General features: G+C 61.3%; 1 protein-coding gene across 3 annotated transcripts; it reads right to left on the bottom strand.

Annotated features, from left to right (window-relative positions):
• Positions 1–1613: 1613 nt before the first annotated feature.
• Engase (endo-beta-N-acetylglucosaminidase) lies at positions 1614–12894 on the bottom strand. Of its 3 annotated transcripts, none has more exons than XM_042667176.1 (14): positions 12748–12894; positions 10502–10584; positions 10164–10365; positions 8870–9018; positions 8268–8425; positions 7475–7623; positions 7012–7177; positions 5977–6080; positions 5498–5606; positions 5151–5341; positions 4537–4682; positions 4005–4113; positions 3631–3745; positions 1614–3523 (listed from the first exon to the last, which is right to left on the bottom strand). In XM_042667176.1, the coding sequence occupies exons 1-14, from the start codon at positions 12873–12875 to the stop codon at positions 3125–3127; spliced, it is 2208 nt and encodes a 735-aa protein (XP_042523110.1). In that variant the 5' UTR covers positions 12876–12894; the 3' UTR covers positions 1614–3124. The 3 variants fall into 3 exon arrangements, with proteins under 3 accessions (XP_042523110.1, XP_042523111.1, XP_042523112.1); XM_042667177.1 differs by having other exon boundaries at positions 4005–4110; XM_042667178.1 differs by lacking the exon at positions 12748–12894 and having other exon boundaries at positions 10164–10361; positions 10502–10577.
• Between the last annotated feature and the right edge of the window lie 558 nt (positions 12895–13452).

The following is a 13452-nucleotide window of genomic DNA, read 5'->3' as shown; positions in this document are numbered from 1 at the left end:
CAAAACAAAACAACAAAAAAAAAAGATGTTAAAGATCCAAGCAACAACAACAACAACAACAAAAATAACCAAACCAAGAGGCATCCAACCACGTCCAGGTCCTGGTCCGGCACCCACGGAGGGAGCGTGGCCCGCGGGGGCGCGTGGAAGAGACGGCGGGGCGGGGACTCCACTTTCTACCCAGTCTTCCTTTCCCACCCCCACTCCCAGGACTCAGGGTCAGCAGCCCGGCTGCGCAGAAAGGGATGCGCCAGGCCCTCGAGGGGTTGGGTGTGGGGAGGGGCCTTGTCCCCAGGGCTCCAGCGAGGCCTGGTCACGCGTGCTGCCCGCGCCCTTGGCCGTCCAACCAGCAGCCCTGGGGTCCTCCTCCAATGCAAGGGCTGACGTGGCTCCAGAACTCCAGGGCACCCTTGGCCCTGCCGCCCCCCCTCGCCCCCCCAGCGTGAGTGAAGGAAGCCCGCTCAGCAGGACCCGCCCATGCCACACGCGTGGACAGGTGGGCCCTGAAGCAAAGGACTTGCCCCTAGCCACCATCTCCCTTCCCAGAGGGGGCCCTGTGGACCTGTGGGGCTGAAGGCCAGCCTCCTGCCGCCCACCGGGAGCCAGCCCTCCCCGTGGGGCTCACTCCTGCGGGGGAGCAGGGGCGGCGATGGACAGGCCAGCACCTGGCAGCATCCAGGCTGGAAGTTGTGGTGCTATGGCTGTGGATGGCCACAGGCAAGAGCAAAGGATGGGGGAGGCCTGGGCCGGCCCCGCTGCCGCCCGGGAGGCCCGCTGGACGCCAGCTGGTCCCTGGGCAGGCAGAGGGAGCAGGGGCCGGGTGGCAGGCAGGGGCCCCAGCAAGGCAGGGCTAGCTGCAGCAAAAACTTCATGAAACCATGGGCTCCCGACACGGCTCCGCTGTCTCATGAAACTTCAAAACTAAAAAGAAACACACCTCACTTTATATGCAGCATCAGCTACCGAAGCTATTGAAATGGAACCCTCCTTTTCTACTCCTGTTGTACACAGCCCCGCGCCTGTCTCTGGCTCTGTCCTCCGTAGAGCCCGCGCCTCCTGCTGTCTCGGACCCTCTTCCTGCAGCAGCTCAGACCCCGCCCTGTTCCCCCCAGGACTGCAGCCGAGCCCCAGGCTTCCTTTCTTACCATTCTGTATGCTTCCAAGGTGTGATCATTCAAACCAACAGTATTATTATTAAGATTATTAATAAAGATTTCTTTCTTCAAGCCAGGAATGCTCTTTCTGATTTGGCAGCTCCAGGCACAGCGTTGGGGGGGGGGGGGGCTGAGGCCCAGGTGTCTCGGGGGGGGGGGGGGGGGGCAGAACACGCTCTGGGCGGGAATTTAAAGCCCAGACCGCAGGCTCTTCTGGCCATGGTCTCCTCTCCTGGGCCTCCGTGGAACGGGGTGCCCAGGGTCACACCGCAGAAGCTGGAAGACTTGCGTTGCCTGGAGGTACATGGTCTTCTCCGGCCCCTGGGAGGTGGGTGAGGCGGCAGTGGAGGAGGGAGGGAGGCTGGATGGGGGCTGGGCTGGGCCCCAAGGAAACCAAGAGCCTCAGAACTGTGGGCCAGGGGTGAGGCCGGGAGCCAGATCTCACCAAGACTCAGGTTCTCATTTTTCACCATGTCGGGTAATTTATTTCAGAGTAATCACACCCACCAGAGGGGCGCGGGCTTCAACGCTGGCAGATTAATTTTCCCGCACTGGAGCCTGCACCGCTGGGACTGGGCCCTGCTCTCGGCCAAACGCCACGCTCTGCTAGGCCCCTTTCCTTCTAATTGCTTGATCACCAGACTGTGAGGAAATAATTGCCACTATAAATTTTCCCTCCTCTGCAGAAAGTATTTGGAGGTGCTGGCACTAAAACACAGACATCCTGAAACAAAGGAAGTGGGCACGGATGCCAGGCTGCCCTGCCCTCGCTCAAGCTGGGAGACTTGGCGCTCTGGGGCAGGTTTAGCAGGAAAGCCAAAGCTCTGAGACAGCAGAGACGTTGGCTTGTATGGTGACTGCCACCAAGGTGAGCCTGCTGGCCACTCCGGGACTGCGGGGGCCAGGGCTTGGCCTGCAGTGGTCAGCAGCCAGCAGGGGCAGGGCCCTGCCCTGGGTCCTAGGATGTGCCCAGCCTGAGGTCACATTCTCTTGCCGAAGCAGGGAAGGTGGGGGAACGGAGCCCTGCAGGAGACCTGCGGCTCCAGACTGGGCCCTCAGCTCTCAGGAGAACACAGCCCGCCCACCCTGCGCATGGCTGCCCGAGCACGGGCAGCCTGTCCCCTGCGCAGGGCGCAGTCCACAGACTGACCCCGAGGGGTGGGCTCCGGGTGGGCTTAGCACGTGGGGCATAGGAAGTGGACAGAGGCCTGAGCCGATGTGGCCCAGAGGTGAGACCCACCCCCGCCCAGCCTTTGATGCTGCCCGTGCCACCTCAGACCCTCACGCCATGTGAGCCATTCTGGGAGGGGGCGGGGTGCTGGAGCACTGCTGGAGGCCCAGAGACCCACAGATTGCGGGGGTTGGGGGGCAGGCCACCCAGGGCTCAGCAGGACCTCTGCAGAAGCCGTGGGGCAGAGCAGGGGCAGAAGAAAGGCCGGGAAGGGGCTCCAGTGGCACCCAGGGGAAGGCCAGCCACAGGGGGGAGGGGAGGACGCCAAAGCTGCTACTGGTCCCGGCGTCTGGGCCAGGGCGGGCACACCCTGCACAGGGGGGCTGTGATGCTCCCCGTCCGCCGGGCGGGGCACCTGGTCCCCTAGCCACCCCGAGAACTGCATCTTCTCAGACTTCCCCTGGCCTGCTGGGGAGCTCTCCTATCAATTTGTTTCTAAAAAGCCATCCAATGAATAGCACGGGCATCTTCCAGCCTATCGCAGGGTGCCCTCTGTGGGGTTCTCCAGGCAGCCCCCGCAAGCCCTCTCCTTTGTCCCTGGGAAGCACACAGCGTGGGGCGCGCGTGCAGAGGCCCGCCTATCCAGAGCCGCCACCACCAGCCGGCTCCTTGACCCGCGCAGAAAGCCACAGGGAAGGTCTGGAGACGGGTTTTCTGGGGCCCTGGCTTTACTTGGCAGGGGTCTTGCATAGCTGCGGCAATCGGAGGTGAGGAGGCGCTATGCTTTGGGGCCCTCGGACTAGGGCGCAGCATAGACCAGGGCCGCCCTGCCCCATTCTGCCTGAGGCACCACAAAGCCTTCCCTGGGGACAGGCTCCACCAGGAATTCCACCCGGCCCTCCTGGCCCGGCCCTGTGGCCACCACCAGCAAGTCCACCACCCGGTACTGGGCGGCAAAAGCCAGGCCCAGGAATGTGGGCCTCTCCGGGCTGGGGGAACCCCCCCTGGTCCTCTGCCGCCAGTGGATTCGGAAGCCCCGGGCGTGGCGGAGGAGGTAAGACCAGTGTAGGGTGCAGCTGAGCCGGAGCTCGGCCAGGGGGCCCTCGGAGCCGGAGGCCGGTGGCAGCCAGCGGACCTGTGAGATGGTCACGTCCTGCACCTGGGGCAGAGGGGCCAGCAGGCTCTCGGCGTCCACCACCTGCCCGAGAGAGAAGCTCAGAGACGGCCAGATGGGTGGGGGAGGGACCCAGGCCCCCCACGCCCCGCCCCAGCCTCGGTGGCTGCCCCTCATGCCAGGACACACACCTGAATCTCCCCAAGGCGACAGGCGAAGCTCTCCTCCTCCTGGCTGCCCCGTGTCCGGGAGAAGCTCACGAAGAGGTCCTGCAGGAGGCACTCACGCAGGCTCACCTCATAGCAGCTGGGGGAGACACAGAGGTACCTGGATGTGCTCGGTGGGGAGCGGGGGAAGCCCAGGCCTACATCAGGTCCCTGCAACGACCTCAAATGCTCCCAGGGAGTGTCTTGGGCCTGGGCCCGGGTCTGTGTCTCAGAGCGCTTCCAAACCTGGAAGCTCAGAGCCTATCTCTGAGTACTAGAAATTCCCAGCAGGGGCCCGACACCTCCAAGCACCCCTCCTGTGTGGCCAGCCACTCCGACCCGGTGGGAAGGGGACTCACCGCTGGATCCAGCCTCCGCCGCGCTGCTGGCCACAGCGGCCCACCCATCTAGCCAGCTTGGTGGGGGGCACCCGGAGGGGCCGGGGGCTGTGCCTGGAGCCAGCTTCTGCTGCACAAGAAAGGGGCTTGAGAGGAGAACCTCAAAGGAGAGCACAGGAGGGACGTGGGGGGGACCCTGGGGTCCCAGCAGGAGCCCTGGTGTCATAGACGGCTGGGGACCACCAGGCACAAATGGGATAAGTGTCTGGGACTGGCCAGGCTCCCTCTCCCCCTCTGCCCTCTCCTCTCCCAACTTACAGGCCTCTACCATGCCACAGCCAGCCGGAGGCCCGCATCCGGCTCCCCTGGGAGCTGCCGTTGCCCGGCAGGGTCACAAGGCTGGCTGGGCAGGAAGTCCCCACGCTGCCCTGACTCCATGGAAGGCGGGGTTCACCAGACCCCATACACTCCAGCTCCCGTCCCTCCCCCACCGCCACAGACCTCTAGACTTCCCCTACTCCCCAGTACACACGGCCACCAGCCCAGCCCTCACCACTCAGCACGGAGACGTTGTCAATGGCACACCCAGTGTCCCCTGTGGTAAGTTCCAAAGCGACCTTGACGTCCGAAGACCCTTCCAGCTTATACACCATGGACAGGAAAATCTTGGGCGGCACGGGGACCTGCAGGGAAAACAACCTAGAGAAGAAACTCCGTGTGAGCCATGGAGGAGGAAGGAAGTCTGCCGAGGAGCTGGCTCACTCCAGATCGAGTCCCAAGCCCTCCGGCAGGCCCCACGCCCAGCCCCGTGCTGCTGAGGAGCCCACGTTCCCAAACACGGCCTGTGCCACCCAAGGCAGACACACAGCTGACTTCTCCGGCTGGGCTGGGGACGCCTGGGTCTGCAGGACAGAGCCCTAGACCCGCGTCACAAGCAAGCTGGCTCTGCCACGTGGGCACCCACGCAGGGCTGTGGGGCTCTGTGCCTCGCGCTGCAGCCAAGCTTTCAGGAAACTGTCCTCTGTCCTCCGCCCCGTTCCCTGCCCTGCCCTCTGCCCCGTCCCCGGCCCCCATCCCCGTATAGACTCCTCTGCACCACTGCCCACCGTGGTGACGGCCAGAGGAGGCGACCGGAGGCCCACACGCCCCGCCCTGTCACTCACCCACCTCACGGCCACGCTGCCAACCTCGGGAGGGATCACCCCGCGGATGAGCAGGGAGCTGCCCCCGTGCCAGGCATCGGCCAGGCAGCCGTGTGTCTTCACCCAGCCCTGGCTGTGCCCGGCCAGCCTGTGTTCACCGAAGAGGGGCTGCACCTCCTGGGCGCTCGGGTGGTACCAGGGCCCCGCCACCTGCTCCTGGAGGAAGGTGTGACTGAGAAGATGGGGGGGTGGCGGGGTTCCTGTGCAGAGGCTCCAGAGCGGGGTGCCTGGGGGCTGGGGACAGGTTAAACCACCACCACTCACCCCATAGCTCCCTCCCACCCGTGCCAGCTGAGGCTGGGCACCACACACCTGGCCATAGCAGACTCTCCTCTTCCCCATGCCCAGGCAGAAGGAGGTGACGAGGGGCAGGGAGCAGATGCTGTGTGTGGGTAGGTAGCGTTCCAGCAGGCCCCAGAACCTGCCAGAGACAAGGGGTGTGGGGGGAGGGAGGGCGGCACAGCTCGGTCAGAGTGACGAGGTCTCTCAGCACCCCTCAGACTCACCTTCATCACCCCAGGCCCCCCTCGCCCTCCAAGAGAGCCAGCGCTCCCCAGCTACCAAGAAGCTAGAGACTCAAGCAAGGCCTCACCCTCTGCTCCTCCCCCCACTGGCCTCCATCCTCCCTCCTCCACCCTCCTGAACATGACCTCCACCACGCCCCACGTCCAGGGACAGGAGGATGGCCACGGCAGAGCAGAACCTCAGCTTCTGCTAGACACCGAGGACAGCCCTGAGATGCCCTCCCTCCTCCCACAAGCCCAGGCGAAGCCCTAGAACGGCGGCCTCACTTGTCCTGGTTCTGGAAGAAATCCTTTTTCTCCAGACACTCGTATACCCAGCCGGGAGCAAAGAGAGCAGCAGAGAAGCCATGCTTCCGGATCAGCTCCAGCGACTAGGAGACACAAGTCACAGAGATGCTCAGAGTCCAGGCGGCCAACTCTAGCACCAGCACGGCCTGCTTGTCTCTGGCAGCTTGGGAAGAGGGGAGCTGTCCACATCCCTCCCTCTGAGCTTGGGGGCTCTTCCCATCATTCTGCAGGCCGACCAGAAGAGAGCGCTAGAGAGGCAGGCAGCTTCCTGGGGGCAAGGCAGGGAGGGGCCGGTTCACCTCTTCACACACACACACACACACACACACACACACACACACACACACACACACACACACACACACACACACACACACACACACACACACACACACACACACACACACACACACACACACACACACACACACACACACTTCTCACCAGAGTCACAGAGGGCAAAGAGCATCTCCAGGCAATGCATTTGTTTACCTCCTGAACGCATCCGTAGGACTGAGAAGGGGCAGGACGGAAGGACGGAGGGGAGCAGGGGCAATGGCTGACACAAGACCCCGCTCTCCCTCATGGGTGGCTGGCATCCTCGTTCCTCACTGCTGGAGCAACAAGCCGGGGGACCCCACCGGCCCCCACAGCTCACATGTTCTTGGCCCTTGAGCTGCCTGAGGAGCAGTGCAGCGCTCTCCAGCCATCCCTACGCTACCCTGCCCTGGAAGGTGGACTCCATGTTCCTTAGAAAGGAAGCCTGGCTCAGAGTGAGACTAGCAGCGGGAACACCAGGCCTCTGCCATGCGCACAAGTCTGGCAGACATGGGTGGAAGCGAGGCCTCGCTGGGGCACAGTGTGGACTCCGAGCAGGGCGGGAGGTTCCTCCGTCCCCCACTCTGAGAACAGCCGCCCCTTCTTTCCCTTGAGGGGCAGCGAGAGGCCCGCAGGGACAGGAGACCGCGGAGGGCTCGCGGCGGCCGGCCCGAGCTCTGGCACAAAGGTGCCCACCTTATCTGTGTCAAAGCGGCCTCCGACCACTTTCCCCCTGGCGAACACGTCAACGCCCACATACACGTCAGCCAGGCGCTCGCCGACCAGCGCCAGCATCCGTTGCAGGTGCTCTTCCCGCCAGTTGTAGTTGGTGAAGAAGCCGTCACAGGCATCGAAGAAGACCCTGAGGGTGGCAGAGACCCACTGAGGCCGGGCTGGCAGGACAGGGTGCCCACGGCCAGGGGCTCATCGCCCAGCGGGACAGACCAGGACTGCCTGAGCCTGCAGCATTCTTCCAAAGAGCAGAGCCTGCCCGGAAGTTGTGAGCTGCAGCCCAAGGCGCTGTCCTGGGCCGTTGGGTACTGATTTCCCTGCCCACGATGAGGAAAGTAGAAAGCCCAGGCCTTCTCCCCTCCCTCTTCCCCCCCAAAGCCGGCCTGCACACGATGCCCCTGCGAGATGGGCCACGCCGGGCACTCACCGATTGTGCTCGTTGAGCTCATCCTGCCATTTGAGCTGCCCACTCTGCACCACGCTGTCATACCACAGCACCAGGCCCCCGGGGACCTGCCGGTGGAGCTGGGAGGTCAGGTACCGGAGGAAAGCAGGCGTGTTTCCCACGGCAGCTCGCTGGAGGACAGAAAGAGAATCAGGCCCTCGGGAAGGCAGGCATGCGTGCCAGGAGAAAGTCAGCAGAGAGCACACAGGACACGGAACCAACACCCACCAAGAACATCAGCGTCCCCACAGCCACCAAGAGGAGGGGTCGGCCAGTGCCCTTCCTTTCATGCTGGAGACGAAGGATGCGGCCCAGAAGTTAGGGAAAGAGGAAAGAACTGGGAGGGGAGGGTGGCCATAGAAAGGAAAACACATCTGGCCCCACGCAAAAACATAGACGAGGAAAGAACAGAGAGAAGAGTGCAGCTGAGCAAGCTCTGGAAACATCTGGGGAGACTTCCCACGGCGAGGCCACAAAGGCAGCAGAGTTGGCCCTGCCTGGAGCATCACGCTCGTGGAGGTGAGGCCTGGGGGTGGAGGGCAGCGAGCGGGGTGGGGCAGGCACCGAGCAGAGCAGACAGAAGGGTGGGGGCCAGGTGAGCCAGGCATGGACAGAGTGGACAGGGGACAGTGGAGGGGAGAGAGGGGCCAAGCATGGAGAAAGGTGGACAAGAGGCAGTGGGGGGGGGGGGTGGAAGGAGTGTGTGGAGGGTGGATGGGGTGGTGGAGGGAGAGGTGGGCGAGCGTGGAGGAGAGGGGACAGAAGCTGTGCTCACACTCAGAGAGTTCTCGATGTTGATCAGCCAGCCATCAAAGCGAAAAAACTGAGCGATCTGAACCAGCTGATCGGCCACCGCCTGGTAGGAGCGCTGTTCCCCGGCCAGGAAGGCCTCGCAGAGCCTGCCCCCCTCACTCCACTCGGTGATGAAAGTCCCTGCAAGGCAGGGCAGGGCAATGTGAGACAGGGAGGCTCTCTGGCCAGCGCGCTTCCTCACCCAACAGCGTCAGACCCACTGCCCAGCCTCCGACACATTCCGACTCTTGGTCTCACCTCAGTCGGTCAGCAGACAGCCTCCAGCCACCAGCTAAGTGGCCAAGGGTCTCAACTAGAACACAGCGTGGTGGGTTTGCTTAGCTGTCTATGGTTGTGTATACGTGCGTGTGCATGCACGCACGTGTGCCTCGCACTGCTAGGTAAGCACGTGACGGCTGAGCTACACCCCAACCGCACAGCTGTTAGGTGAGTCACTGCCACAGTGAGTGATCTCTCCACCAAGTGTGGACTTGAACTCTCGAGGCAGCCCTGCACCGGGAGCCGCCCCCTTTTCTCTCGCATCGCTGGGTCACCCGGCAGGTCTGCTAGTGGCCTGGCTCTTACCCAGCACGCTGACGCCATGTCTGTGGGCAGCGTTGGTCCAGCCCACCGGAGGGATGGTGACCGTGTGATGGCTGAAGTACACGAAGATGTCCACGTACTGCCAGTGGTAGAAGGAGTAGGGCGTCTGCACAGCGGCGCCCTGGATGAACCTGGGAGAGGCAGAACCAGGATGGAGCCAGGAGGAGGACTCAGAGACCACAAGGGAGAATAGTAGTCCGACAGCAGTCTCTCTTCAGTTCTGGTCATTGGCCTGGACAGAAAAGCTGCTGTGCAGGGGGAGTGAGAAGCAGACAGGAAGAACAAGCCGGCTCCTGTCTGCAACCGGGGGGAGGCCTTTCCTCTGGGCACTAGCACAGCCACTGGCCCTGCAGGAGCTGAGCATTCCTGACCTTCTGAGCAGGTGAGGGAGGAGAGGAAACCCTCCTGTCTCTGGCTTCTGCTCTGAGCAGGGAGGGTCGTGGCGCCCCAGGGTCAGTTTTCCTGCCTGAGGGTCAGGCTGCATCCGAAGTCCTGCCACCCATGTGTCTGCACCTTGATGGCCAATGGCTGGCTCTGACTCAGGCCTCCTTATCAGTCACCACAACCAATGCTTTATGGACGTTTAAGATCACTTCCAATGGGACACACGTAGCTAGGAGTGGGAAAGGAGCAGAACCACACTATGCCCCGGAAGCTGAAGCCAAGAGGCCAGAGCAAGGCAGTCCCAAGGGGAAGAGCTGTGCAGACAAAGCCAGAGGCCGGGGCTTCCTTGCTATGTCCTTCCCTGTCCACCAGATTTTTATTTATTTATTTATTTATTTATTTTGGTCTTGGGGCTTGAACTCTGGGCCTGGGCACTGTCCCTCAGCTCTTCAGATCAAGGCAAGCGCTCTACCGCTTGAGCCACAGCACCACTTCTGGTGTTCTGAGTGGTTCATTGGAGATAAGAGTCTCACTGACTTTCCTGCCCTGGCTGGCTTTGAACCATGGTCCTCAGATCTCATCCTCCTGAGTAGCTAGGATTACAGGCGTGAGCCACCAGTGCCTGGCACCGTCCACCAGATTTGAAGCTGGGACACTTGGACAAACCAGATGACTATGCAGCTGAATGGGACAGATGACCAATCCTTGCTCCTATTCGACAACGCTTAACTAGGCCTGAGTTTCCTCCTGAGAAGAGCAGAGCCTGGTTAGAAGAACCAGAACTGATGCCCGTCTAGGGGTCTTTCTACCACAGAGCGTCATCCCCCATCGCTTCCTACCACAGGGTCACCCACGGTTAAGACCATGGTCTCAGTGTCCGGCTTCCGCTCACCTGTCTTCTAGGTACCCGCCCATCATGTCATGACACAGCAGGGTCCGGGGCCTGGGGCTGCTCAGTGGGGGCTGGCGACACTGTAGGGGCTCCAGGGCCATGTTGAAGCTGTCCTCCATGAGGGGCGTCCAGGCCAGAAGCTCCTCCAAGGAGGACAAGTAAAAACTGATAGGCTTGGCGGTGTCCTTGTCATAATATCTAGCTGGTCCAAGGAGGGAAAGGTGAGAAATAAAGGAATGAGCTCAGGGGGCTGGGGACCACCCTGGGCAGAAGCCAGAGAGCAGGCAGGGAGAGATCACCAGGTAGTGACCCCACCTGGTGACACCTGGTTACCTCACCTGGCAAAGGATCCGAGGAGAAACTGACCACTTCCCGAAAGACCGCCTCTGCTGCTGCTGCTTCCTCCTGGTCTTCTTGAATTCTAAGCGAAGAGTACAGTTAATAAATAAAAGGAAGCAAATGGTTAGATGTTACCTAGACATAACTTATGTCATTTAAAACAAACCTGATGCTGGCGCCTGTACCGAACCAAAGCAGCACATCCTTCAAGTCAAGTCCCCTTTGTCAGCAACCAGGGCTCAGCTCTTATCTGGGCACTGATGCCAATAACCAAGACCACAGACAAACACCTTCCCCACCCAAAGAGCCAAGCCCATACAGAAGACTGAAGACAAACACTTCACAGGTACAGGAGTTTTGCTCAGTCAAGAGGCAAAGACTACAGACGTATGAACAAGGTGTCGGGTCTGGAGAGAACAGGGGTCATGTGTCCTTTCCAGACTGCATTCCCCTAAGGGTATTTCACAGAACAGTGATGTACTAGTTAGTAAGTGTGGATAGGAGAAAAGGGTATCTTTGGTACACTAAATTAAACAGGTTTAGATTTTGGTTTGTTTTGGGCAGTACTGGAGTTTGAACTCAGGGCCTCACATTTGTTAGGCAGGGCTCTACTGCTGAGCCATGCTCCCAGCCTTTTTTGTTTTTTTTTTTTTTTTGGGTCCGGTCATGGGGCCTGAACTCTGGGCCTGGGCGCTGTCCCTCAGCTCTTCAACTCAAGGCTAGGGCTCTACCACTTGAGTCACAGCGCCACTTCCGGCTTTTTTCTTTTTGCTTATGTGGTGCTGAGGAATCAAACCCAGGGCCTCTGGCATGCAAGGCATGTGCTCTACCACTGAGCCACCTTCCCAGCCCTCCCAGCCTTTTTTGTATGTGTGCTGGTTATTTATTTTATATTAGTAGGGTTTGAACACAGGGCCTGTATCTTGTTCAGCTTGATTGCTAGGTGGATGCTCTAACCCTTGTCTCACGTCTTCGACCTGGCTTTTTGCTGGTAAACTAGAGATGGAATACGGTGGATGTTTTCTTTTTCTTTTCTTCTCTTTTTTTTTTTTTTTGCCAGTCATGAGGCTTGAACTCTGGGCTGTCCCTCAGCTCTTCAGCTCAAGGCAAGCACTCTACCACTTGAGCCACACAGTGCCACTTCCAGCTTTTTCTATTTATATGGTGCTGAGGAATCGAACCCAGGGCCTCATGCACACAAGGCAAGCACTCTACCACTGAGGCACCTTCCCAGCCCTGGTGGATGTTTTCTACCCAGAGTGGTTTTGAGCCATGAGCTTCCAATCTCAGCATCTTCAGTAGCTAGAATTACAGGTGTGAGACACCTCACCCAACTGAACAGCAATTCTCCTCCTCCTCCTCCTCCTCCTCCTGCTCCTCCTCCTCATTTTACTATTTTTCAAGTAGTGAGAAGAAGCTGCGATAGGGACCAGAGAAATGGAAGCTGAAGGGCTGGGAAGGTGGCTCAGTGGTAGAGTGCTTTCCTCACATGCCTCTTCAGCACCACATAAACAGAAGCTGGAAGTGGTGCTGTGGCTCAAGTGGTAGGGCGTTCGCCTTGAGCTAAAGAGCTGAGGGACAGCGCCCAGGCCCAGAGTTCAAGCCCCATGATGGACAAAAAAAAAATGTTAGTTTTTTTTTTTAAGAAAGAAAGAAAAAGGAAGGAAGGAAGGAAGGAAGGAAGGAAGGAAGGAAGGAAGGAAGGAAGGAAGGAAGGAAGGAAGGAAGGAAGGAAGGGCAAAGCTGAAATTCTCAAGTCCTCCGCTGCCTGGGGCCACTCCCTCCCACACCAGGCCTGCCCTCGGGGCCGCCAGGTCTGGGAGCCCGGCATCTGGGTCAGGACGGAACCTCTGGGATTGAGACTGGAAGAGCCGGCCGGGCGGGTGGGAGGAGGGGACAGGCTCAGGCGGGTTCTGAGCATCCTCCCCGACGGCCTTGGCCACCTGTCGTCCCCACCGCTCCGGCCCGTGGCCCGCGGGGGCCTCGGTCGCAGCAGACCGGCTGCTTTGGTCTGCAGGTCGCACGTTGGTGCTTTGACGCTGCCCCGGCCGCCTGCTGGCCAGGGCTACCGGATGGGCAAGTGTCCTCGGCGCCCGAGGCCGCCCCGGCCCGCCCCTGCCGGCGTGCGGGGCCCGTCCCGCCGCGGGCCGGACGCTCGGGCCCGCCCCCCGCCTGGGTGCGGAGGGGACGCGCAGGGAGCGGGGACGGCGAGCCGCGCCCGGGGAGCCCCCTCCGCCCGACCCACCTGCGTGCCGGCCGCCGCCTCCCGGGCCGCCGCTCCCGCCCCTCCGGCGTCCTGGCCTCCGGGGACGCGAGTCCCTGCTGCCGCTTTCGCCGCGCAGCCGCCCGGGTCAGCACTGCCGGGGCGTCCATGACAGTTCCAGCCCGCCCGCCGCTCGGAGCTCCGCGTCACCGGCTCCGAGAGCCAATTGCAGGTCAGGGCCCGCCCCCTGCCTCCGTCCTCGGCCAATGGGGAATGCGCGGCGCACTGGCCCGGCCCAGATTGGCAAAGCGAAGAACTCCACTCCGGCTCCGGGCGAGCAGGACCGGACTTTATAGTCAGGAATGGTGGGGGCGGGGCCTGTAGAAGGGTGGGGCCTGGACGATTTGGACTCTGCTCTACCGGGAGAGGGGTGGGGTCTGGAGAAGGGGCGGGGCACTGGACATGGGCGGGGCCTGGAGGAATTAGAGTAGACACTGCAGGGAGAGAGGCGGGGCCTGGAGAAGGGCCGGAAATGAGGTGGGGCCTGGGCGGGGGCGGGGCCTGGGCGAGGGCGGGGCCTGGGCGAGGGGCGGGGCCTGGTCGGGCTCTGAGTCCAGGGTCCCAGGAGTCTCCAAACAGCTCCCAACTGCTTCCTTAAGCTCTGTCCTCAACCAACTCTTTATTTTAGCAACTTGAAGTTCATCCCAGAGCTGAAACCATCTGCGAGAGGTTGCAAAGTCAGTAAAT

This window comes from Dipodomys spectabilis, unplaced genomic scaffold, assembly GCF_019054845.1.
Source record: "Dipodomys spectabilis isolate Male_0828 unplaced genomic scaffold, ASM1905484v1 ptg000379l, whole genome shotgun sequence".
NCBI lineage: Eukaryota > Metazoa > Chordata > Mammalia > Rodentia > Heteromyidae > Dipodomys > Dipodomys spectabilis.
The sequence above is the reverse complement of the archived record's forward strand: the minus strand, read 5'-3'. Positions and strand labels throughout refer to the sequence as shown.